Source organism: Stenella coeruleoalba (genome assembly GCF_951394435.1).
Source record: "Stenella coeruleoalba genome assembly, chromosome: X".
NCBI classification, from domain to species: Eukaryota; Metazoa; Chordata; class Mammalia; order Artiodactyla; family Delphinidae; genus Stenella; species Stenella coeruleoalba.
In genome coordinates, this window is record NC_137152.1 from 31,908,895 (window position 1) to 31,936,039 (window position 27,145).

General features: G+C 46.8%; 1 protein-coding gene across 1 annotated transcript; it reads left to right on the forward strand.

Moving 5' to 3' along the window:
- Positions 1-1,283: 1,283 nt before the first annotated feature.
- On the forward strand, positions 1,284-19,649 carry NYX (nyctalopin; the record flags this gene model as incomplete). Its single annotated transcript, XM_079910340.1, has 2 exons — positions 1,284-1,350; positions 18,238-19,649. The coding sequence occupies 2 exons, from the start codon at positions 1,284-1,286 to the stop codon at positions 19,647-19,649; spliced, it is 1,479 nt and encodes a 492-aa protein (XP_079766466.1).
- Between the last annotated feature and the right edge of the window lie 7,496 nt (positions 19,650-27,145).

Here is a 27,145-nt window from a genome sequence, read left to right on the forward strand (position 1 = left end):
CCAACACGAGCGGTCACAAGGGGAGAGAGCTGCCTACCGTTCTCACCTGGGCAGGGCGAGCCCACCCCTGGGGACTTCATTTGGGGGGCTCCCTTCGCCCATATCCGCACCCCATCCCCAGTATGGCTTCCTTCCCAGCAGAGGTTATGACAAGTTCAGCCGTATTTTGGCTTTCAAGACCCAAATGGAAGAAAACAAAAATTCCCCAGGGCACAGCAGCCTCAGATGCTTAGCTTCACACCCCGAGACCTCTTTGTGGGATGGGACTCCTGGCCCATCAGCACCGGCACACCGAGGCCGTGACAGCCAGGATGTAGCAGGTTGCCATGGATACCTGGGAGCTTGCTCAAGCAGAGCTGAGGACCAGACCCTACAGCCAGGCCCGGTGGAACTGCTGGGCCCAGAAGAATGTGAGGGCAGCCGAACTGCTGCCACCACCTCGAGCAGACCCCCTTCATCACTCCCCTAAACCAGGGCTTTCCACTTTAGGGAGCATAGGAGTCTTGTTAAAATGCAGATGCTGATTCCAGGGGTCTCGGGTTGGGGTAGGGGTGCTGAGACATCCCCATTCCTAACCAGCTCCCAGATGCTGCTGCTGGTCTGAGGCCACACTCTGAGTCCTGATGGGTTTGAGAAATCTCAGCCAGCTTCTGAAAATGGCCCACGGACCTGCTGCCTTACGGGGTGGCAAGCATGGCCTTGACCCCACAGCCGGGACTCTGAGCCTCGCGATAGTGAAAAGCCATCTCCAGTCTGTTTTTGGATCATCCGCCTTCAACCACTCCACAGAGAAAGGAAAGCGGCAGCCTGCATTTCGGGAAAACATCATCATTTTAAGCTGTTCTGTCCCTTCCCCACCTCCCCGAGTGATATGACATGTCCTTGTTGAAAATGCAGATAATGCTATTTGGCAGGAAGCCAATTTCTGGCTGCAAATTGCTTGGGGCTGGGGTCAGGGCAGGAGGCGGGGTCTGCGGAAGGTTTAAGGAGAGAAAGGGGCCAGGCAGATGGAGAAGCTGAGGCCTGGGGATAAAGCTGATTGGTGTGTCAGCAAAATCTGTCACTGGCTTTGGTGATTCGAAAGGCAGACACGTTCTCTCATCTCTGTTAATCCTCATCTGATACAGGATTTTCCTGCCATTAAATCTGGAGAAAGAAAAATAGGCACACTCAAACCTGCATAAGCAACTATTTCTCCTCTGCCCCGGCTCACCGTCCTCCCTGCCCCCACTCTCCTTCTCTGTCGAATCATTTTTAGCATCTGTGGCTGCTTGACTTGGGAGATGGATGGGCTGGGGGAGCCGAAGGGCACCTTGGAGGAGGAGCGCTATCAGGCAGAGCCCCAGGATGGTAAGCAACATTTGGGGACTATTCACTAATGCTTCTCTGCAGAGGTTTCCTCTCTGTCCATTTCCTTGCTGGGTTGTCAGTGAGTCCGTGTGAGTTGCTGCTGACGAAGGGTTTCCAAACACATCCAAGCTGTCAGTTTGGGGGGAGCACCTGATTGGCTGTTGTCACTGGTTTTTCTTAACCCAGCACCAAGGTGATGGGGAGAAATGCGTGCAGAGAAGAAGGGGGAAAGGCAGGGCATTCAGGAGGAAGTGGAGGTATAGAGAGGGGCCTGAGGGACCTGGTTGTCAAGGGACCCCTCCTGGGCACCCGGTGACCTGTGCTCTCTCCCCTTAGGTAGGGATTCCACAGCTGGGTGGTTTTAAGCCACCAGGTGCGTGAAAAGCTGCGGGATGCTGTTCCTGCTGCTGCATGGTGAGTTCCAAGGCCCCCTCCTTCCGTCCCCTAGCAGACACCTGCCAGTGGGTGTGGGGGTTGGGAAGTCAGTAGAAGATGCTAGAACATGCGTGGAAACCACAGGGCTTCTACCCAAGAAGTGTGGGCTTCAGGTGGCTTCCATGAAAGCTGTACCTGGACACCAATACTTCTGATTAGGTTTCACTGAATGTGCGATCATGGGGGAGGGTACAGAGAGTTAAAGAAAACAGCAGGTCGGGGCGGCGGGGTGGTGTTTTTGTTTGTTTTAAAAACAAAACTCCCGAGCCAAATATATGAAATAAACTCTTGGTGGTTTTCTTATTCTAATTTCAGATATGAATTCATTGATGTAATTACCAAAAACTATAGTGGTTTTCTAATCACATTATTTTAAGCTCAAGAGATACGGGAACATATGTATATGTATAACTGATTCACTTTGTTATAAAGCAGAAACTAACACACCATTGTAAAGCAATTATACTCCAATAAAGATGTAAAAAAAAAAATCCCTTAAAGAAATCATCTTCCTAAAGGAGGAAGACGACATGAAAAATATCATGTTGGAATTATGTAACTATGGACGTTTAGGAATTTTTTCCAAGTTTTTTGGTCCTATTGTTATATGGGTTTTCATATAACAAGAAGACTCATCCCCAATTTTTTTCCACACCTCCACAGCTCCAGGTGTTCCAACCCAACAGAGATAGCCCAAGGAAAAATCCCTTGTTAAGTTCTGCAGTAAGCAATTTACACAGACTCTGTTCTTCTGACCCTCAGGTGAATGTATAATTATTTGAGGTTATAACGACCCACATAATAGACCTCTCTATGCCATGCTGGCAGAGAAAATGTTACCAGATAAGTCTAAGAACGGTAGTAATAGAATTTTCTTATTCTTTTAATTCCACCTTTTCAAAAAGTAGAACTTGCTGTATTCAAGGAATCAACAGGTACACACTGTACCTTCAGTACACTCTAGGGATATCATGAGAGAGATAATTGCATACCCTTTGTCCTTGAGAAACTTACATTCTTTAATGGCCGACTCAATAAGTAAATGAGCAAAAAAAAAATTGGAACAAGGCTCAGGGAACAGTATGGATAAATAGGACATGACTTCCTAGCTGCAGGAGTCTCCAAAGGATAGAGGTTGACATTTATATAATTACAAACAGTCAGCTCCTTGCCATTTCTCCTACCTAGAAAGGATATGAAGTTTGATTGACTCATTGGGACAGAATGTTTGCTTCGAAGAGCCAACATTATTTTAATTCTGTACCCAAAGCTCTCCCGTTCCTCACAGAAAGCAGACAGTATTCATAGCCTGCATGCTGCCAAACAGGAACTGTCCCTGCTGCAGAGACCCGAAATACAGACAGGCTTCTTGTGACAAATTGGAGAGCTGAGCGGTGACATCATTTGCTAACAATAGATGCACTTAAAATTAATGACCATCTCCACATCCCCTGGCGCTTTCATTTAAAATGCACTCAGCAGCACAGACAATATTACTCTGACTACAAGTCACAAGGATTGCAGACAACGTGTTCCCGAGAAGCAGGCAGGGATAGGACTCTATCACCCCAGCTAGAGAAAAATGACTGAATCAGCCTGACAAAACAAGATCATGGTGGAATCAGAGGTGGCTCGTAGCAGGGTAAATCTAGGGCAAAACTGAAACAGAAATTCTCCACAGGAGAGTCTCCTGGAAATGCCTCTCCTCTCCCCCCTCCCCCATGGCAACCCCTTCAGGGTCTTCCTGCTGTCCACAATATCCCACTTCCTTGTCTTGCTTTACAGGGGTCTTCACCCTCGGCTTGCTCTAAACCATGAGTCTTTAATGAGGGCCAGGGTTTGGGGCTTATTTGCCTCCTGTCTCTAGAGTCTTACTGTAAGTTCTTTTTTTTTTTTTTACTGTCAGTTCTTAATAAGGGTTTGCTTGTTGAATGGGTGAAGCTGTCCAGATTAGAACCATGACAATACTTGATAAAGGTCTTGCATTAAAAAAAAAATATATATATATATATAAAACTCTTCAAATCCAATCATAAGACAACCCAATTTTTAAAAATTGGCAAACATTTTTGAGTAGCTGTTTCATCAAGGAAGATATGCAAAATGCTAATAAGCATATGAAAAGATGCTCCACATCAGTAGTCATTGGAGGAATGCAAATCCAACGCACAATGAGATGCCACCTCACACCCACTAGGATGGCTAGTCAAAAAGACCATAGCAGTTGTTGGTGAGGATGTGAAGCGACTGGGACTCCCCAGCTGGTGGGAATGCAAAACGGCACGGCCCCCGTGGAGAACTGTTTAGCAGTTTCTTGAGTCGGTCAACATATATTTACCATATGAGCCAGCAATCCCACTCCTAGATAAATGGGAAATGAAAACACATGTCCACAAAAAGACTTGCGCCCAAGTCCTTAGTCACTATAGGTGACTTTAGTCACTTTAGTCAGCTTTAGTCACGATAGGTGAAAACTGGAAGCAAACCAAATGTCCATCAGCAGGTGACTGAATACGCAAATGGCGGTACAGCCATACGACGGAACACTGCTCAGCAGTAATAAGGAATCAGCTGATCTTCGGAGCAACATTGATGAATCTCACAAACACAATGTTGACTGAAAAAACCGTTTTATTTCATTTACATGAAGTTCTAGAACAGGCAAGACTATACTTCGGAAACTGTATCCTGGAGCAGAGGATGGGGAGGGGACTGCTGTCAAAGGGGCCTGAGAGGGCTTCCCTGGTGGCGCAGTGGTTGAGAGTCCGCCTGCCGATGCAGGGGACACGGGTTCGTGCCCCGGTCTGGGAAGATCCCACATGCCGCGGAGCGGCTGGGCCCGCGAGCCATGGCCGCTGAGCCTGCGCGTCCGGAGCCTGTGCTCCGCAACGGGAGAGGCCACAACAGTGAGAGGCCCACGTACCGCAAAAAAAAAAAAAAAAGGTGCCTGAGGAAACTTTCTGGGTAGTAGGAATATTCTAAATTGTGATTGGGGTGGGGGTTATGTGGGTGGGTGTATATGTTTGTTATACTTTCTGAACTACGTACACTTAAAATGGATATGTTTTATCGTAAGTAAATTATACCTGAATCAACTTGACTTTAAAGAAAAAAAGGAAGGTTGTAGGGAGAGAGCAGCTGCACCCCAAAGAGAACAAATCCCTCGTTATTGAGAGCCAGGCACTGTGGAGAGCTGGGCAGTATGTGGGTGAGTTTCATCAACGTCATTACATAGATAAGTCGCTCCTTCCTTTTGATTGCCAAGTAGTTTTCCCTTGCCTGGGTGTACTGGTTTGTTTATCCATTACTCTATCGTTGAGCACTTAAGTTGTTTCCAGTTTGGAGCAGTTGTATTTAGACCTGGAGGACTTTCTGGGGCCTAGTGTTCTCCTCCTCAGATGGGACAGCTCTCCACCTCGAGATCCACAGGGGCTGCGAGGCCGTCAGCAGACCACCCCTCTGAAGACCAACTGATTTCTCCACCCCCGCCACCATGATTCACATTGGCCAGCAAAGCTGCAGTGTGAATCCATGAGCTTTTCTTTTCTGTCACAGAAGATACCTGCATGATGTGAGAAGCAAGTTCTGGGATCACTGTGAGATGAGAGGCCATGGAATGGTCTCCCTCACTGCATTTCTGCTTCCCTTAGCCCATTTGGTTCTGAAAATCCAGCACTGCGGCTTGGTCTGAGGAGTAATTGGGATAGCATTTACCGAGGGTGGGAGGGGAATGACTTGTAGAGCCAAAGTGGCTGAAGAGATTTTGCTGAAATCAGAAAATGGACCACATTTTCCCTTGCTATTTTGGCTTCGTGAGGCACAAGTTCTTTGAAAACAATGAGGATGAAGAAACACTTCAAACTCAGCCTGTGGTTGGAAACTCCATGAGTAACTCTTTTCCTAGCAAACCTCAAGGGGCAAAAGCATATACTGGAAACGCTGTGGACCTACGGAGAAATCCCTCAGCTGGTCTGCATTAAGACATCATTCCAAAAAAAATATAATTAAAAAAAAAGACATCATTGTGCGGGCATCCGAGCCCGGCCATCGCCGCCTGCCTCCCTGCAGCTCGGGGGCTGGCCAGTATACTGGACCAGAATACCAAGGCAGGGACCCATTTCTGGTATTTGCCCCAATTCAGGGACACCTTGTACCTTTTTTGTTGTTGTTTGAAGTAAAATTCACATAACAAAAGATTAACCATTAACCAGTTTAAAGCGTACAATTCGGTGGCATTTAGTATATTCACAATGTTGTGCATAGATCCCCTCTATCTCGTTCCAAGACATTTTCACATCCCAAAAGGAAACCCGGTACCTATTAAGCAGTCACTACTCTATTCTTTCCGTCAGCCCCAGGCAACCACTAATCCACTTTCTTTCTCCATGATTTGCCTATTCTGGATACATCATATAAGTGGAATCATATGTGGCCTTGTGTGTCTGGCTGCCTTCCCCTAGCATAATGTTTTTGAGGTTCAGCCACGTTGTAGCATGTGTCAGGACTTCATTCCTTTTTACGGCAGATTAATATTCCACCGTGTAGCTAGACCATGTTTTGTTTATCCATTTACCTGTTGTTGAACATCTGTTGCTTCCATCTTTGGGCTATTGTGAATAGTGCCTTATGGACGCTTGCGTACAAGTATTTGTTAGAACACCCACTTTCACCTAGAAGTGGAATTGCTGGGGCATGCAATAACTATGTTACACCCTGTAGTGTTTGATACCACACAGACGAATCCCATCTTTGTAAAGTTGGTCCACCTAGACCCCTGTTTTTTTTGGGGGGATTGGATTTTCTTTATTTCTTTTATTTTTGGCTGTGTTGGGTCTTCATTGCTGCGCACAGGCTTTCTCTAGTTGTGGTGAGCGGGGGCTACTCTTTGTTTTGGGGCGCAGGCTTCTCATTGCAGTGGCTTCTCTTGTTGTGGAGCACGGGCTCTAGGCACACGGGCCTCAGTAGTTGTGGCACAGGGGCTCAGTAGCTGTGGCTCATGGGCTCTAGAGTTCAGGCTCAGTAGTTGTGGCGCATGGGCTTAGTTGCTCTGAATCATGTGGGATCTTCCGGGAGCAGGGCTTGAACCTGTGTCCCCTGCGTTGGCAGGCGGATTCTTAACTACTGCACCACCAGGGAAGCCCGACCCTTGGTTTCTGACTTGGGCTATATATTGGAATTCCCTGTGGAACTTTTTAGAGTACCGATGCCTGCTTCCACACCTGAAGATTCTGATGTAATCTGTCTGGTGAGTTGTGAGTTGGTTAAAAGCTCCTTAGGTGATTCTAATGTGCAGCCCAGGTAGAGAACCATTCTAGATTCTTCCTTTGTAGTTTACTTGTAGTAATAACTTCAGTATTCTGACACCTGGTATTTTGCTTTCCACTCTGGGGCAGATATTCACATGGTCCTTGAAGTACTGGTCCCTTGGTGAGATTTAATCTTGTGACAACAGTGGCTCATGGAATCTGCTGTTAGCTTGGCCCAATGCTTTCACAGCTGTTTCAAGTATTACAAGTCATTTGTTCCTCATAATTGTCCACCTATTACAGATGAGGAAACTGAGAAACAAAAGAAAAAAAAAAACAAAAAAAAAAGCAGTATGAGAGAGCAGGGGGGAAAAGGCAGTGTCATCAGAGTTTACGAGAGATTTAACGTGAGAGGCCGCACCCTCAGGAGGAGTGTTTCCAGACCAAAGGCTCTGGAATGCCCCACATGTGAATCCTGGAGCTATGACAGAGGCAGGCTGAGCTGAGGCCCGTCCTGCTGAATTTCTCATCTTCCCCTCCCTACCTCAGGCTGGGAATAAAAGCACTGAAGCCTTTTCAGATTTCCACATGGAGCCTTCCCAAAAATTCTGATGGGAGAAAATAAATTGCTAAGGAACTGCCAATGAGTTTGACTTCCTCTTCTCACAACCTGGGATCTTTATTTTAATTGGTAAATGTTTTCTTGGCCAAGGGATTCCCACGGAACTCAGCTCTGGACAGCCAAAGAAATTTGTCTTTGGAATGATCCCTTCTGATTCCAGGAGAGGCCGCTTTTCATTTGAATTTGGAAAAATTGGGGATGGCCTAAACAATTTTTGATTCCATTTTCTATATTTCCTGCCAATGAATGGCAAAGAGCTTCCTTTTGGTTGAGGGGGTGCTGCCTGGTCTCGAATTTGAGTCGTTTTCTCTTTCAAGGTGAGGAGTTCATGAGGTTCTCAGGGAAAGGGGGAGGGGCCAGAAGGAGGAGATGGTACCCAAGGGATTACGGGAACCTGTCTTACTTAGGACGTTGCTCAGGAATCTCACTGCAAAGCCATAGAACCCGCTCCAGGTCACTGAAGACGAGAAAGGGTTTATTCAGGGGTGCTAGGTGTTCCCAGGCTTCCTGGTTGGAGGTCCACTGCCTGGAGCAATGCCTAAATCAGGTAGTGGGGCAGTTCCAGCAAAGACCCCATGGCCACCACCACTGGCGGACACACCTGACCGTTCACAGGCATCCTGCTGGGTGCTGGGTGCCTGAAATTCCACCATGGGAGCCTGGAAGCCAGATGCCCTCTGCCACCATCCTGGCCAGAAAATGGTTTCTGCCTGACGCCTACTTCTGACAGGCAAAGCTAGGTCACATGCCTGGGCCCTAACTGCAAGGGAAGTTGAGAAAAGAGAGTTTCTGGCTTCTGTGTTGAGGAGGCAGGACTTACAATGTAGGAAATTCCCTAAATGTATGAACACTACTTAAAAGGAGCTGGGTAGCCGGAAAAGGCATCAAATGTCCACTACAAGCAGAGGTGGTTTGGTTGCAAGGAACAGAAATCCACTGGTCTGCCCAGATGTTTTGAGTGGGTTTCTGAAATGGAAGCAGGGAAATGTCACAGAAATAGCTATAGCAGGGCCTTATGGGAACTAAAGGGAGCTTTCCACTGTCCCTTATCTCCTTTTCTGTGATTCTCATGGCCAATCTACTCCTCTCTCTGCACACCAGTTTCCTTACCTTGCCTTTGGCTCCCACTCCCTGATGACTTTGACCTGTACATGGCTTTGGTACAAACCCCAGCCCCAATGCTATATAGCAGTTGGTGCTCACATGATCTCGCTGCCTGTTCCATGTTCACAAGGAAGGAATGAATCTGATTGGCTCTGCTTAGGTCAAAGGTTCACCTGGGCTTCTCTGGTGGCGCAGTGGTTGAGAGTCTGCCTGCCGATGCAGGGGACACGGGTTCGTGCCCCGGTCCGGGAAGATCCCACATGCCGCGGAGTGGCTGGGCCCGTGAGCTATGGCCGCTGGGCCTGCGCGTCCGGAGCCTGCGCTCCGCAACAGGAGAGGCCACAACAGTGAGAGGCCGGCGTACCGCAAAAAAAACCCGAAAATGTTCACCTGCAGTCCAAACAGCTGTGGCTTGGAGGAGGCTGCAGAGAAATATGGGGTTTTGAGTGGGGTATTTTTTCTTAGACGTGGTGCTTGGCAACAGCTGCTGTCCAACTGTGGAAAATGAGAGCCAGAAGGGCCCTCCAAGGTCAGGAAGTGCAGGCTCTTCAGTTCACAGTTAAAGAAACAGAAGCTCAGAAAGGCTAGGGTTGGGGGGTGGGGGATAGTACAGTACAGTGGAAAGACAGAAATCAAAGGTTGATGGTGTTTAACCACCCTGAACCTGAGTTTCCTCTTTTTGTGAGTAGAAGAGAAGAATACTTACATTGCAGGGTTGTCATTAAACGGAATAATATATAGAGCAAGCTTTGGCCCGAGCAAATACTTATTAAAAGTTGGTTGTTATAAGAGCAAAAGAAACCCATAAACTGTGGTTAATTTGAATAGCATTAGACATGCTTATATCACCTGGACAACATATGGTACCATACTTCCCAAACTCTGCCCTGTGCATATTTGCTGTCTTTGGGGGTGGAATACGTCTGCAGGCCATGTTCTGTTGAGCTCCCAGAGCCACTTCCAGCAGCTCTGTTCTGGGACTGCATGTACATGTAATCGTATAGTATGTACTCATGTGTCAGCTCTCTTTTGCTCACTGTAATGTTTCTGTTGTGTCAATAGTTTGTTCCTTTTTATTGCTGAGTGGTATTCTACTGTATGGCTATATTGTAATTTATTTCTCTGCTGTTGAGTAATTTCCTGTTTTGGTCTATTCTGAATAAGCCACAGTGAACTTTCTTGTACAGTCTTCATGTGGACATTTTTTTTTCATTTCTCTTGGGTAAATACCTAGGAATGGAATTGCTGAATCATAGTCATATGTTTAGCTTTAATAGATACTGTCAAAGTTTCCCCAAGTTATTGAACTATTTTCCACTCACATCAACAATGTAAGAGAATCCCGTTGTTCTATATCCTCACCAGTATGTAGGGTTGTCAGCCATTCTAGTGAGTGTGTAGGGAAATCTCACTGTAGTTTTAATTTGCACTTCCCAAATGGCTAATTATGTAAAGCACCTTCTCTTGTGCTTAATGGCTACTTAATATATTCTTTCGTAAAGTGTTCAGGTCTTCTGCTCATTTTTATTTAGTTTGTCTTTTCATTATTCTTCATTTGTAGGAGTAGTTTTTATATTCTGTATACAAGACATACACACATACAGGCACACACACAAATGGTATCTTTTTAAAAAAATAGCTTTATTGAGATATAATTGGCATATAACAAATTAAGCATATTTAAAGTGTTCCCTCATGAAACCATCAGCACAATTGAGATAATGAACATATCCCACATCCATCACCCCCAAAGTTCATGCCCCTTTATAATCCTTCCCTTCTGCCCCTCCCTGCCCCCCCATCCATCCCCAGGCAACCACTGATCTTTCTGTTACTATAGACTAATTTGCAGTTTCTAGAATTTTTTGTAAATGGAATCATACAGTATGTGCTCTTTTTTGTCTGGCTTCTTTCATTCAGCAGAATTATCTTGAGAGTCATCCATGTTATATGTATCCATTGTATGCATATATCATAATTTGTTTACCCATTCAACTCTTTTTTAAAAAAATATATCTTAGAAGTCTTTCCATGTTATACAAATAGATCCATCTCCTATTTATTTATTTATTTATACATTTATTTATTTATTTATTTATGGCTGTGTTGGGTCTTTGTTGCTGTGCGTGGGCTTTCTCTAGTTGCGGCGAGCGGGGGCTACTCTTTGTTGCGGTGCGCGGGCTTCTCATTGCGGTGGCTTCTCTTGTTGTGGAGCACGGGCTCTAGGCGTTCGGGCTTCAGTAGTTGTGGCTCACGGGCTCTAGAGTGCAGGCTCAGTAGTTGTGGCTCACGGGCTTAGTTGCTCCACGGCATGTGGGATCTTCCCGGACCATGGATTGAACCTGTGTCTTCTGCATTGGCAGGCAGATTGTTAACCACTGTGCCACCAGGGAAGTCCCCCCATTGAACTCTTGATGGGTGTTGGTGTTATTTCCAGTTTTGGGTTATTCTGAATAAAGCTGCTGTGAACATTCATGCCCAAGCCTTTTGTATGGACGTGTGCTTTTATTTCCCTACAAGTAGAATGGGTCAATCATAAGGCAGGTGTATGATTAACTTTTAAAGAAACTGCCACATTGTTTCCAACATGGTTGCACCATTTGACATTCCTACCAGCAGTGTAAGAGAGTTCCAGTTATTCTATATGCTCTCCAACACTTGGTGTGGTCAGTCTTTCTAATTTTAGTCATTCTAATAGGTGACTATTTTAATTTGCATTTCCCTAACAACTAATAATGTTGACCATCTTTTCATGTGTTTATTTGTCTCCTGTATATCTTTTTTGGTAAAGTGTTTCTTCTAATATTTTGCCCATTTATTAATTGGGTGATTTATTTATTTATAGTTTATTATTTAATAATATTATCAAATAAGTTTATTTATAAAATTATATTATTTGAATATTATTATTTAATAAATTATTTATAATTTTTTTAAAAAATTATTTATAATTTGTTGCCTGTTTTCTTATTATTGAGTTTTGAGAGTTCTTTATACATTTTGAATACAAGTCATTTATGAGATATATACAGAGAAAATATACAGATATTTTCTCACAGTCTGTGGCTTGTTTTTTCATTCTCTCAAGTGTCTTTCAAAGATGAGAACTTTAAAATTTTGATGAATCTAATTTATTACTTTTTTCCTTTATGGTAATGCTTTTTTTTTCCCCTAAGAAATCTTTGCCTACTGCTAGGTCACAAAGATATTCTCCTGTGTTATCTTCAAGAAGCTTTATAGTTTTAGCTTTTACATTTAGGTCTTTGGTCCATCTAAAATGAGTTTTTGTGTATGCTGTGAGGTAGGGGTTGAGATTCTTTTTTATTTTCTAGGGATTGCAATATGCACCTTTAATTTATCATGGTCTACTTTTTTTCCCCCATGGAAAAACCCTCTTGTGTATTTGATTAAACAAAAATAAAATAAGCTACATAGGAACAATTTTAAAGTCCAAAGAGACACCAACTTTGTTTGAAGGCTGCAGTAGCTGATGCAGCATCTCCTTGCTACCTTTCCCAGCCTTCTCTGTGGACCAGAGCGATACATTCAGAAGCCTGTTAGCTAACACAGGAGTTTTTGAACACTTTCCCATTGGTTCTTCACCTGCTCATTGTCTGTCATGCCTGAGGCCTGCAGTATATCATTTAAGATTTAAAAGTAAAAATCCGGGGTGGGGGGAACCCACCCCAAACAAAAACCCACCTTAAAGGTTTGGGGAAAAGCCTTTGCTTCCCCATTCTTCACTTAATTGACAAGATCCACACCACCGCTGCAATGCCCATTCTTAAACGCATCAAGAGGCAGTCAGCACCCAGATGGGCTTGCGGCATGGTTTCTGTGGCCCACGCAGTTATGCTGGTGGTGCATATCCCTTATATCAAGTCTGTATCGTGGTCTACTTTGAATTAGTCTTATACAGTTTCATGTGTAACACGAGATCCTTATGAGTACAATTTAGTTTACCCTTCTTCTCATTCTTTATGCTATTGTCATATTTTTCATTTACATATGTTATAAATTCCACAACACATTGTTATTTTTGCTTTCAACAGTCACTTGTCTGTTAAGTAATTAAGGTCTTTTATATTTAGTGGCATATTTGCCATTTCCGTTGCTCTTCATTCCTTCCTGTAGATCTGACTTTCATCTAGTGTCATTTTCCTTCAAGCTAAACAATGTCTTCATCTCTTGTTGTGCAGAAGATCGGGTGGAGATGCATCTTCTCAGATTTTGTTAACCTGAAAGCATCTCTACTGTACTTCATTTCTGAAGATATTTCCATTGGATATAGAATTCTGGGTTGCCAGATTTTGCTTTTGTTTCAGCAGCTTATAAGACATAATTCTATTGTCTTATGCCCTCCACTGTTTCTGGTACGAAATCAGTCATCACTTTTTTTTTTTTTTTTTGCGGTACGCGGGCCTCTCACTATTGTGGCCTCTCCCGTTGCGGAGCACAGGCTCCGGACGCACAGGCTCAGAGGCCATGGCTCGCGGGCCCAGCCGCTCCACGGCATGTGGGATCTTCCCGGACCGGGGCACGAACCCGTGTCCCCTGCATCGGCAGGCGGACTCTCAACCACTGCGCCACCAGGGAAGCCCCAGTCATCACTTTTTAATTGACGTTTACTCTATGTAATGTGTCTTTTTTCTTTGGATGCCTTAAAGAATTTTCTTTCTACTTTAGTTTTCAGCAGTTTGACTGTGATGTGCCTAGATAATACGTGTGTGTGTGCGCATGTGTGATATTAGTTGGGGTTTGCTGAGCTTTGTGTTTTTAATCAAATTTTGGAAATTGTCTTCAATTATTTTTTTGCCATAGTCTCTTTTCTCCTCTGGGGCTCCAAATACATGCATGTGTCTAATTGGTTGATATTGTCCCATAGGTTATTGAAGCTCTGATCATATTTTTTCCAATCTTTTTTCTCCCTGAGCTTCATTTTGGGTAATTTCTATTGACTTCTTTCAAATTCATGAATATTTATTCCGTTGTGTCTAGTCTGCTGTTTTTCTTATTCAATGATTTTTTAAAAAAATTTCAGATATGGTATTATTTCAGTACTAAGATTTCTACTTGGTTCATATTCACAGTTTCCATACCTTTTTTTTTTAATTGACCCATACTTCTAAAATTCACATTCCCCACGCCCTCATGCATTATATCCATCTTTTCCTATAAATTCCTAAACATAATTATAATAAATCCTTGTTTTGTAATTCTAACATCTGGGCTGTCACTGTGTCTACTCCTGTTAACTATTTGTTTTCCTCTTGAGCAATGTCGTGTTTTGCTTCTTCTTCACATATCTACTATTATTTGATTGTATAGCAGATATTGTGGTTATAGAAACTCTAGATCCTCTTATCTTCCTTTGAAGAGTGTTGAATTTCCTTCTGGCCTTCAGCTAAACTACTGGCAGATCCCCTTGATACAGGGGAAGCTTGGTTTCAGTCTTTGTTAGGGAAGGCCTAGTTCCGTTTTACCCTTTGCCCTGGGAAATGGTCTTTATTCCTGAGGTGTGGCCCTCCGGGGTTTCAATGGAAAGGTCGAGGTATTTTATAAGAGCTTCTAACTAGGTGGACTCTGAACTCTTAATCTGCTTTCCATTACTGGGAAATTGCTGAAATCTCTGTTTAGTTCTTTTGGAGTTCTGTTCTTGGCTTCTTGGACTCACTCCATATACATGCACTTTAGGACTCAAACAAGGATCTAAGCAGAGCTTGTGTGCAAATTTTGTGGCTCACTCTTTCCTATGGTTTCCCTCCTCAATTTCCAGCCACTGTTGCTGCTATACACTCTGACCTCTAATTTCTCAGCCCAGTAAGACTCTTGCTTTCTGCTTGAGCTCTACTGCCCATGTGCAGTGTGGACTTGAAAATGCCCTGAGAGGAAAAGCCAGTTAAATGTGCCTCTCACTTAGTTTGCTTCTTTTCATTTAAGGGTCGTATCTACTCTGGTGGCCTGTTTAGGTTTCTCTCCAGTGCCTTCAAGTGATTTTTTTAAAAATTTAAGTACAGTTGATTTACAGTGTTGTGTTCAAATGATTTTTTAAAAATATCTTTCCAGAGTTGACACTAGCAATCAGCAGAAATGTTAGTCTGATCAAGCTACTCTGCCATTATTGCAAGCAGAACTCACCCCAATATGTTATTATTCTTTAATTTAATTAATTAATTGGCGGCGCCTCATAGCATGCGGGATCTTAGTTCACCGACCAGGGATTGAACTCGTGCCCCCTGCAGTGGAAGTGCAGAGTCTTAATCACTGGACTGTCAGGGAAGTCCCTATGTTATTATTTTTTAAAATTTTGTTTTGGGGACTTTCCTGGTGGCGCAGTGGTTAAGAATCCGCCTGCCAATGCAGGGGTCACGGGTTCGAGCCCTGGTCCGGGAAGATCCCACGTGCTGCGGAGCAACTAAGCCGGTGTGCCATAACTACTGAGCCTCTGCTCTAGAGCCTGCGTGCCACAACTACTGAAGCCCGCGCGCCTAGAGCCCGTGCTCCGCAACGAGAAGCCACCGCAATGAGAAGCCCGTGCACAGCAACAAAGACCCAACACAGGCATAAATAAATAAATAAATAAATAAAAATTTTGCTTTGGTGCCCTGTTTTTCTGGCTCACTAGGCATGTACTTAGTCTTCATACTGGGTAAACCAATACTGGAGTTTGGTTGTCTGTTCTGAGAATTTACTTGATTTAATTTAAATTTCACTAAATAGTCCAGTAACTTAGTTATTGTTCCTAATGGCTATCAAAGTTTCAGAGGCTGAAAATAGGTCTCTAATAGTGACATCTTGAGTGTTTAAAGTTTAAAAAAAACCCACTTTAATCTATTTTGTGAAATAGGTAATACACTCACATGGCTCAAAATGTACAAGGTAAAAAGATATACAATAAAAAGCTTCACCCCCACCCCTCTTGCATGTATTAAAAAAAAAAAAAACTGGCAGCCAAAGAGCCCAAACTTTGATCTCTTGCGTTATGCAAGCAAATTGGTTGTATGCTGTCTGTCATAATCCCACGAATTCCTTAACAAAATTTTAAAAATAAATGACATCCCCCAGCAGGGATTGTTACAGAGGAAGACTTCAATTCTATTTAATTCTGCAAATACTTACTGAGCCATACAGTGTGCCTGGAACAATATTAGCTATTGTGGAGCAGAAACATGAGTCATATGGTTGAGAGTGCACTTCCCTTAATTAGAAAGGAGAAGAGAGTAGAATGAAGGACTATTTGTAAGGAAATCTGATGCCTCTGCTTGACCCAGTTGGAAGAGTTAATAGAATAAGGTTCTGCCTCTGTCCAGCTGATGCCTGGAGCTAAGGTTACATTCTTGGCCCTGTCTCTCTAACAGGGTGTCTGTCTGTCCCGCCCAGCAGCTGCCCCGTTTACAGCCACGCCCAGCACAGGGTCCAAGAACCTTGCTGGAAGCTTGGTGTCTAGTTCACAGTTCTTAGGGAGAGGGAAAAGCTAAGTCTCTGGAATATCAGAATTTTGAACTAGCTACAGTTTACAACTGAAGGGTTCCTCAAAGGGCTGAGTGTTCTCCAGCCAAGTCTGAAAGGGCTGAATCCCCTTCCTAGAAACTGAGAAAAACATGAGTGTCCATAACAGATGTACTGAAAAGACATTGGAAGCTGAGCAAACCTACAGAGGCAGCAGCGAGCACGTCTATTGATACACACTCCTTGTGTGGCCACACCTTCAGGTTCCCACCAGGGCTTGGATAGGCAAGGCAGCATAACGTGTACACAGTGGGAGGGACTGCACGGTAGCCAGGGTGTTTGCCGGAATTTGGGAGTACTGTCGAGGACAGGTAGAAATTATAAATAGCAGTGGTCGGGTTTTACATCTGGGTACCTTTGCTCCTCTGCAGGAATTTCAGATGGAGCACATTCCACCTGCCAGCTGCTCCTGGCCAGAAAATAAAACTTGTGCCTCTTCCATCCTGCCTTTTCCAATGGAACTGAAGATGGGGCTTGGGACTTCTGGCTACCATACAGAAGCAGCCCATGCCATTCTGCTTTCCTGCAGGTGGCAAGCCACCTGGAGGGCTTTGGAAGGCTTTATCTGATCCTCCATTCAAATGCTCAGAACAAAATTAATTTATAAGCACCAGTCCTTCCCCTGAGGATGGAAAAAAGGCTCTAGAGAGTGAAGACTGGTGAATGGAATTAACCACACAGTGTCCACAAGTAATTTCTGAGATGTGTAAGAAGGTCATCGATAGTTTATTTAGTATGCTGTCCTTATGGCTTAATTATAGTGACTGTTAAAGAAAAAAAAAGATTGATAGGCTTTACTTTCATTCCCAACCTGTTTCCTAATTCTTCCTTCTTAATGAGCCTTAACTTGCTCAGTGGGGGTTTTCAAAAATTGAATTATTATTTTTTTAAAAAATTTATTTAATTAATTTATTTTTGGCTGTGCTGGGCCTTCGTTGCTGCGCACGGGCTTTCTCTAGTTGTGATGAGCGGGGTCTACTCTTTGTTGCGATGCGCAGGCTTCTCATTGCGGTGGCTTCTCTTGTTGCAGAGCACGGGGTCTAGGGTGCGCGGGCTTCAGCAGTTGTGGCACACAGGCTCAGTAGTTGTGGCTTGCAGGCTCAGTAGTTGTGGCGCACAGGCTTAGTTGCTGCACAGCATGTGGGATCTTCCCGGACCAGGGCTCGTACCCGTGTCTCTTGCATTGGCAGGTGGATTCTTAACCACTGCACCACCAGGGAAGCCCTCAAAAATTGAATTCTTACGGTGGGAGGGAATAGAGCAGCACCAATAGAAATATAATGCAAGCCACACATGTTTAAATTCTCTAAGCAGCCCAATAAAAAAGGTGAAAAGAAACTATCGACATTGATTTTAATATTTTCGCTAACCCAATATATCTAAAATATCGTTTCAACATGTAAGCAATATAAAAATTATTGATGAGATAGTTTACCTTTTTTTGGTACTAAGTCTTTGGGATCTGGTGTGTATTTTACACTGCGAGCACACCTCAGTTCAGGCTACTCACATTTCAAATGCTCAACAGCCCCATGTGCATGGGGGCTAGGTACTAGGCAGCACAAGGCTAGAGCGTAGGCCACAGTGATGCCCTCCAGGTCCCTCTATGCATGCAGACACAACAAGCCCTCTAGGTCGCTGTCTAGGAGAGCACAAGCCATGATACAGGTGGTGGGAAGCGGGATTTAGGACTGGGTCAGGTGCCTGGATTCCAGCTGAGTTTTGCTGATGAACAGAACTTGAGAGCAAAGGCGAAGGGCGTGATGGGTGGGGAAACCTGAGTAAGGTCTGGGAGGCGGAACGAGGCCCTTTGGAGGACAGGGCTCTGCGGGACGTTTGAGAACTTGGTGGATGGCCGCATCCTGCCACGTTTACGGGTAGGATTGGACCTGGGGCGATCCTGTGGCTGACAGTTGTTCCTTTTTTGTCTTTTCTCCTCCCTCCCCTCTCCCCCGTCCCCGCCCCCGCCAGCGGTGGTCCTCGGCCTGCCCAGCGCCCGGGCCGCCGAGGACGCCTGCGCGAGCGCCTGCCCGGCCGCCTGCGTCTGCAGCAGCGTGGAGCGCGGCTGCTCGGTGCGCTGCGACCGCGCGGGCCTCTTGCGGGTGCCGGCCGAGTTCCCGTGCGAGGCGGCCTCCATCGACCTGGACCGCAATGGCCTGCGCTTCCTGGGCGAGCGGGCCTTCGGCACGCTGCCGTCGCTGCGCCGCCTGTCGCTGCGCCACAACAACCTGTCCTTCATCACGCCTGGCGCCTTCAAGGGCCTGCCGCGTCTGGCCGAGCTGCGCCTGGCGCACAACGGCGATCTGCGCTACCTGCATGCGCGCACCTTCGCCGCACTCGGCCGCCTGCGGCGCCTTGACCTGGCCGCCTGCCGCCTCTTCAGCGTGCCCGAGCGCCTCCTGGCCGAGCTGCCCGCCCTGCGCGAGCTCGCCGCCTTCGACAACCTGTTCCGCCGCGTGCCCGGCGCTCTGCGCGGCCTAGCCAACTTGACGCATGCGTACCTGGAGCGCAGCCGCATCGAGGCCGTGGCCTCCAGCTCGCTGCTGGGTCTGCGCCGCCTGCGGTCGCTCAGCCTGCAGGCCAACCGCGTCCGCGCCGTGCACGGCGGCGCCTTCCGCGACTGCAGCGCCCTGGAGCATCTGCTGCTCAACGACAACCTGCTGGCCGCGCTGCCGGCCGACGCCTTCCTCGGCCTCCGCCGCCTGCGCACGCTCAACCTGGGCGGCAACGCGCTGGGCCGCGTGGCGCACGCCTGGTTCGCCGAGCTGGCTGAGCTCGAGCTGCTCTACTTGGACCGCAACCGCATCGCCTTCGTGGAAGAGGGCGCCTTCCAGAACCTCTCGGGCCTCCTGGCCCTGCATCTCAACGGCAACCATCTCACCGTGCTCGCCTGGGCAGCCTTCCAGCCCGGCTTCTTCCTGGGCCGCCTCTTCCTCTTCCGCAACCCATGGCGCTGCGACTGTCGCCTGGAGTGGCTGCGGGACTGGATGGAGAGCTTTGGGCGCGCCGCCGACGTGCCGTGCGCCTCCCCGGGCTCCGTGGCCGGCCTGGACCTCCGCCAGGTGGCCTTTGGGCGTTCCGCCGACGGCCTCTGTGTGGACCCCGAGGAGCTGAACTTCACCGCGTCCAGTCCAGGTCCGTCTCCAGAGCCAGCAGCCACCACAGTGAGCAGGTTCAGCAGCCTCCTCTCCAAGCTGCTGGCCCCGAGGGCCCCGGTGGCGGAGGCGGCCAATACCACTGAGGGGCCGGTCAACGCCTCGCTGTCTGACAGCCTTCTCTCCCGGGGGGTGGGCAGCTCGGGCCACAAGACACCGTTTCTCCTGGGCTCTGGTCTTCTGCTCAGCATGGCCCAGCACGTGGTGTTTGTCCTCCAGATGGACTGACTGTGCCACCCTGGGGTGGCCCAGATTGCCTTGCCAGGCAAGGGAGTTTAGTTAACTGGGCTTGATGGTGGTTGGTGTGGGGAGAGGGGAACAGGATGGGGGCGGGGGTGAAAATTACAGCGGAGGGTGGAAGGAACAGTTTGCCTCCAGAGATGGCCCTGGGAAGAGGAGGACCCTGGGAAATGCCATGTGTGGGAGGGGGGAGATTATGGATTTCTGCTCCTGTCACATGGGCATAATTGGAAAAGAAGCAAGAAGGAACATGTGCCTTCTGGTGAGAAGACTAGGAATTGGAAGTTTCTAGGGCTACAGGGCTCCACTCCCATCCCTTCCCCCCATCTTCCAGGAAACTGGGCCTGCATGCCTGAATTAGAGTTAATCCATTGGCTAAGTACTAAAAACCGTGCCAATTCTCCTGGTGGGGCAACCATTAAGCCCAATCCCTGGAGCTTCCCTGGTGGTGCAGTGGTTATGAATCTGCCTGCCAACGCAGGGGACACGGGTTCGAGCCCTGGTCCGGGAAGATCCCACATGCTGTTGAGCAACTAAGCCTGTGTGCCACAACTACTGAGCCTGTGCTCTAGAGCCCGTGAGCCACAACTGCTGAGCCCGCGTGCCACAACTACTGAAGCCCGTGTGCCTAGAGCCCGTGCTCGGCAACCAGAGAAGCCACCCACCGCAATGAGAAGCCCACGCACCGCAACTAAGAGTAGCCCCCGCTCGCTGCAACTAGAGAAAGCCCGCATGCTGCAACGAAGACCCAATGCAGGCAAAAATAAATTAAAAAAAGTCCAATCCCTTTGTTTTCTACTACAACCCTCCTCCCCCTCCCCCAGGAGCCTGGGGACACTAGGGTCCAGGAAGATGGGTAGGACAGGAGAGAAGGGTGATGGGAAAGGGACTTAGACCTAAGGTGGTGGCAGTGATTCGTGCGGTCTGAGATGTGTTAGGGGGTGTTTAAAACAAAGAATCATTTACTCCACAGTTGTTCCCAGGGGTGGCCTTAGCCGCAAAGGAACTTTAGGGCAGGGTAGGGAAAAAAAGAGGAGGGGGCATTGTCTGTGGATAAATACATTTCTAAAAATACTACGGTTAAAAACAAAAAAAGATTAAAAAGGTTTCTCTTCTGCAGGACTTTTCAAGAGTCTTTCATATGCAGACATGCATTGTGACTCTCCCCAGGAGGCCACAAAATCCTCTTTCCTGTTTTGTGGGAAGAGTGTCCAAAAGACACAGAGATGCTGTTAGTGGGACGGGGAGTCTCCAGCTTGGATGATCCTATTAGGTGTGGGAATTATTATGGGCCGCACACTTTGGGGCTGACTAACGGGCCAAGAGGAAAGGAGGCAGCCAGTAGCTGGGAAGGGGGGCTGAGCGATTTCTCAGGATGGGAGGTGGCCAACTGTAAGCCCCCAAGCCTGAATGCCAGAGTAGAGGCTGTGTGTCTGCTACCTAACATGCTCAAGCCGACCTCCACACACATGTAACAATGACTGCCTTTGTCAACATCCTGGCAATTCCTAATCTTAATGTCCTCTCTCTGTATTTGAAGGGGTGTGTTTTCAAAGACCACATGGATTCAGGGTGTGCTGAGCTGTCAGTTCTTCAAGGCCATAGTGCTTCTTCTGTGTCTCTAGGTAATACAAACTATTAGAAATGTTGCAGAAAGCACCACTGAGTGCAGGAGTGTTCAAATGGATTGTGACCATTAGTGGTCATCAACTCAATTTAATGGGTCACAACCAGCATTTTAAAAAACAGGATAGACTCTGATGCCCAGATCCAAGAGGTAGATTGCTGTGTATAGAAGGAAGTTAATCTCCTGTCTTCTGCAGCACACAAGCTGCTATTTTTATCTTCAACATAACACACTCTGGTATCAGTATTGGGAAAATATTTGGCTGATGTAGATATGATCTGAGTGGTAATATCCTTTATTTGGTATTGCCCAGAGCAGAGCATATCACAATAATAAGTAAGGTGGGGACTTCCCTGGTGGCGCAGTGGTTAAGAATCTGCCTGCCAATGCAGGGGACACGGGTTCAATCCCTGGTCCAGGAAGATCCCACATGCCGTGGAGCAACTAAGCCCGTGAGCCACAACTACTGAAGCCCGCGCGCCTGGAGCCTGTGCTCTGCAACAAGAGAAGCCACCGCGATGAGAAGCCCACGCTCCGCAATGAAGAGTAGCCCCTGCTCACCGCAACTAGAGAAAGCCTGTGCGCAGCAATGAAGACCCAACGCAGCCAAAAAAAATCAAGTAAGTAATGTGCATGTTACCACATTTTGTTCAAATTTCACAACTGTGTATAGCAAGCCTGCGGCAAACAAACTTCTCAAATATTAGCAACAGTTTAGAGAAGGATTAAGGAAGAACAGGAGTCTCTGAGCAGAAGGAAAGGAACAGAAAGAGCAGAGAAGAAATGTTTGGCATCAGCCAATATTTTCTAAACCGGTAATTAGTTGTCTGAGATTGGGAGGTGGGGCGGGAGCTCAGGCAGGGGATGGGAAATATATCAAGAAACACTTTAGCCGTAAAAAAAATCTTAACTCCTGAGTCATGGAAATATTAAAGGAATTTACCAATCAAAAAAAAAAAACAGGATAGAAAAGTCACAGAGCATCACATGTAATATTGTACGTATTGTTTTGTGGAACTTTTAATCTGTATGCGTTTGTTCAGATTATATGTGTGTGTGTGTGTGTCTGGATTGCTGCATATTTATACTTTATTGTGGCTTATCGTTAAAAAAGTTTGAAAGTCACTAATCTGGAACATGCATGGTTCTTTTTTTTTTTTTGCGGTACGCGGGCCTCTCACTGCTGTGGCCTCTCCCTCTGCGGAGCACAGGCTCCGGACGCGCAGGCTCAGCGGCCATGGCTCACGGGCCCAGCCGCTCCGTGGCATGTGGGATCTTCCCGGACCGGGGCACGAACCCGTGTCCCCTGCATCGGCAGGCGGACTCTCAACCACTGCGCCACCAGGGAAGCCCCTGAGCACCTTTTCATATGTACTATATTTGCTTTCTCTCTCTCTCCATATTGTTATCATTTCTCACGAACAGTTTGAGTTAGTTGTAAACATCATGACCCTTTACCCCTACATACCTAAGTGTGTATTTCCTAAGAGCAAGGACTTTCTCTTATCCATGATGCCATTATTACAATCAGGATCTTTATCATCAGTAGAATACTATTATTTAAAATATACTCTATACTGAAATTTCAACAGTTGTCAAAATGATTTTTTAGGCAGTCCTTGTTTTTCCTGTGGGTGGAAAATGAGGTTCCTAGTTCGTGGCTTGTACTCATTTGATCGCAGTAATCAAAATTCTTAATTCGTTGGTTGATTTTAATGTTTCAAAATGAATTCGTTCTCTGAATGTCTTACTTTTCAAATGTGAGAACAAGATGAGGTCAGAAATGTTGTTTGCTCAAACTGTACATTGTGGCCATGGTAACTGAGTGAGGCTCGTGAGAACCCTGGAGGCGAGATCTCTGCATTGGGTAACCATGGGAGTCCACAGCAGACCTGCAGCCTGTGTTACTGAGGAACAAGGTGCCACCTTGGGAGGAATGTCCTTCCTTTCATTTGGAGTGGGTTCCTGAGAGCTGCAAAATGCTGCTCCAGGTCTGCCTGGGTAGTTAGATGGTGAGCTTTTTACCGAACATTTGTTTGGTTTAAAGTTTCTGAACAAGTATCAACGCTGAAGTAGCCTCCGGGGAGACAGATTTTTATAGAGCTACCCAGCCCAGTAGAATTCTGGGAACGTGAGAGTTACTTTCCAAACAGATCCGGAGTTGCCTGGAATGAGTTCCCAGTCAATTGTGGCCATTATGAGCTCTCATGAGAGAAAGGGGAGTGGAGAGTTCCCAGTTTTGAGTTCACTAAGTTTCTCACCCCATCATTGGCTGTTTAGTACCTTGGGAAATGTTAAGGTACTATGAATTCTGCTAAGCAAATCTTTGTACCCGTCAGGATGGACCACATTATGCTGTGGTAACAAACAACTGCCGAACTTCAGTGGCTGACGGAGGGTTATTTCTTGCTCATGCTACATGTCCAACATGGACTTATTAGGGGGGCCCTGTGCATTGTAGCCACTCAGGGACCAAGGCTGAAGAAGGATCTGCCATTTGAGGACATTGTTATCCAAACATGGGCTCTAGGGTTTGCTGCAACAGAGAAAGAAAGCTTGGGAGAATCATCACTCTTAAATGCTTCCACCCAGATGTAACACATGTTGCTTCTCATATTTTACTGGCCAAAAATGTCACACAGGGACTCCCCTGGTGGTCCAGTGGCTAGGACTCCATGTTCCCAATACAGGGGGCCCAGGTTCAATCCCTGGTCAGGGAACTAGATCCCACATGCTGCGACTAAGAGTTCGCATGCCGCAACTAAAGATCCCGCATGCCGCAACTAAAGATCCCGCATGCAACGAAGATCCTGCACACCTCAACTAAGACCCGGTGCAGCCAAATATATAAATAAATATTAAAAAAAATGTCACATGGCCACACTTCACCAAGGCAGGGAAGTATGGTCTCCCCATGTGCCCAGGAGGAGGGGGAGAACTGGGAATATTGGGGAACACTGGCAATGTTCCAAAGCACTAGAGGCTCCAGGCGGGTCACCGGATAGAACAAAGCCTGGACTGCTCAGAACTGTAAGAAGACATAGAGGCTTGCGGGGGCAATCTGGTGAGCGAGCCACTAGCCCCAGCCTTTCTCTCCTCCCAGCACCCCAACTAGGCTTTGAAGACAGTATTTGCTTTAGCCAATAGGAATGCTGTGGCCTCACTGTATTGGTTCTTTCAGGAAAGGGGAGAGAAAATGTAGAGACAAAAGGTTCATATTTTCCCCTTTGTTTTCCACGCAAAGACTCAACTTGCAGTATTAAAATCCCCGGAAGCTTGATCTTTGGAAAATTCCCTCTCAGAAAGCTCCCTGGCTGTTTGAAGAGGTCTCCCTGTGGTGGTTTCACAAGGATGGTCAACAGCCCTCCGGTCCACCCACCTTTGTCAGGCCACCAGTGTTACATTCTGGAGGACACCGTCTGCTGGGCCCAGCTGTCCCGGGCTGTTGCTTCACTCTGCCATCTTTACCTCAATCTCAAGGGAGGGGACCCTACTCTCTTCTCTGATCCTCTGGCCCTAGGACAGCTTATGCCCTCCCGCTAAGTCCCTCACAGCACAGAAGATCGCAGCAGCTGAGAAGTGAAGGATACCTGATGTGACTGTGCCCTCAAGGGCCCCTGCGTCTTAACTCCCTCCCCGACCCGCACGCTGGAAACGCCCAGGCCTCCCTGTTTCTGAGACCAAACTCCCGGGGAGCTTTTTTCTTGTCTCCCAGGGTGGGGTCCATCAGAACCGAAGGGGCCAGTCAAGTCCGATCCTCAGCCTGTGTGCCTGCTTGCTGGCCGGTCCCTTCCTCCCCCCAGCTCCATGGGGCCAGAAAACTGCTGCTCAGAGCTCCGAATGAACAAATAGTTCTGGACACACCAGTTAGCCTCAAGTTGCACAAAGTAAAGTAACATTTCTCTCCAAAGAGCACCAGCATCTGGGAGACTGGGAGACACAGCTCAGAAAAAAATACAGCAATCTCCCTCCTTTTAAAGTGTTACATGTATGGGGACTTCCCTGGTGGTCCAGTGGGAAAGAATCCGCCTTCCAATGCAGGGGACGTGGGTTCAATCCCTGGTCGGGGAACTAAGATCCCACGTGCTGTGGGGCCACTAAGCCCGCGCATCACCAGTACTGAGCTCACGCGCCTCAACTAGAGAGAGAAAAACCCGCGCTCCACAACTAGAGAGAAGCCCGCACGCCGCAACGAAAGATCCCACGTGCCTCAATGAAGATCCCGCGTGCCGCAACTAAGAGCCAACACAGCCAAATAAATATTTTTTTAAAAAAAGTGTTACGTGTATGACCAAAGTTTCTTTAATCTTGTAAGATACTCTCTTTTTCTGTTATCAAACAGGACTCTTCACTTCCCCCTCTGAGACTGTGTTCAGGTTTCCCCCAAGAACGAGGAGTAGGTCCTGCCTTTCTGTTTGCACTGGGCCCCATGTCTTCACAGAGTAGAGGACTCTCTCCTAGAGGCCCACCCAAGTCTCCACCCCAGGGAGCAGAAACTGCTTGTGACAGTAAGTAAGTGTTCTGGGTTCCAGAGGTCTGAGAGTCTCATCTCCATCCTGTTCATTGTGTTGGCTGGGATGTGTCTCTGCACCTACTGGTTCTCCTGGGTGATGTATGTGGGGCTTTTGCGGCCAGTGTGGTCAAGAAAGGCCAAAGGGGACAGGCGTCAGGCCAGGGGAGGTGGTATTTTCATGTTTTAAACATCAGGAACAACTAGATCTCTGCTCCCTGCCCTCTACACACACATGCACTCACAGGGGCTGAGCTCATTGGAGGAGTCATGAGCGACCCCTCGTCTTAGAGCTCTTTGGCATCTGTCTATCTGTGGCCTGGGGTGCAAAGCTGGAGTGAAACATGGCCCCTCCATGGTGAGCCTGGCCAACTTCAGTTGCTGAATCAATGTTGCTTATATTCCTTCTATTTGTGTTCCAGGCACAGAAAATTCAGCAGCACTTAGACAGACATTTGCACTTTTTAAGGGAGTTCCCTTGAAATGTGGCTGACTTTTGCTACTGTGCTCCTGAGAGGAGAAAAAGAGTGTTTGTTCACAGCCAGACTGAGTGAAACGCCAGCTTACAGGGAGGCCCGTGGAGGGCACACTGCTGTGGTTCCCAGTCGCCTAGCAGGAGTTCTGTCTGCCCTACCTGACCCATGGCTGAGGCCCACTTGTGGCTCACTCATGACCCATTAGTGGGTCATGGCATTGGTAGTGGCAACCAGCATTAAAAAATAATAGTGATAAAGTAGATGGGGAAACTTCAGCATGCATCACAGATGGTAAGAAAAGTATTATTTCATTAAACTTTGCTTCAGTTATATGTGTGTATGTGTATACTGGAACCCAGTATAAAAATGTATCTCTCACTGGGGGTCACAGTCGTAAATATTTGAAAGCCAGTATCATAGATCACTTTGATTCCTTAGTTGTTTTCAAAGAGCATGGGGTTGAAAGTAAAGTGCAGGACTCTGTTTTGTTGATTAATTTTCTCCCAGCCAATTTATTTTCTTGCATCACCACTAAAAAGTGGACTAGCCTTATTTATTCCCTGTTTAAAGACCTCGTTAGATCAAAAGAAGCAAGACTGAGCATTTGGAAGAGCACCTGGGCAATTAGGAGTTAGAATCGAGGTGCTCTTTGATGGACCTGAAGAGTCAGGGTGAAGTGGTACGTGCAAACCAGGTGGCTAATGGGTGTGGGGCTCCTGCAGTGAGGTTCTGTAGAGGCCTGCAGAGCACTAATGGCTGTTCATTTAATAAATTAATAACTAGTAATGAGAATGTCTTTGAAGGACCCTCTTGGTGTCTCGCAGTGTTATCTATTATTAAAGCATCTAGTAAGATGAAAAAAAAAATCCTC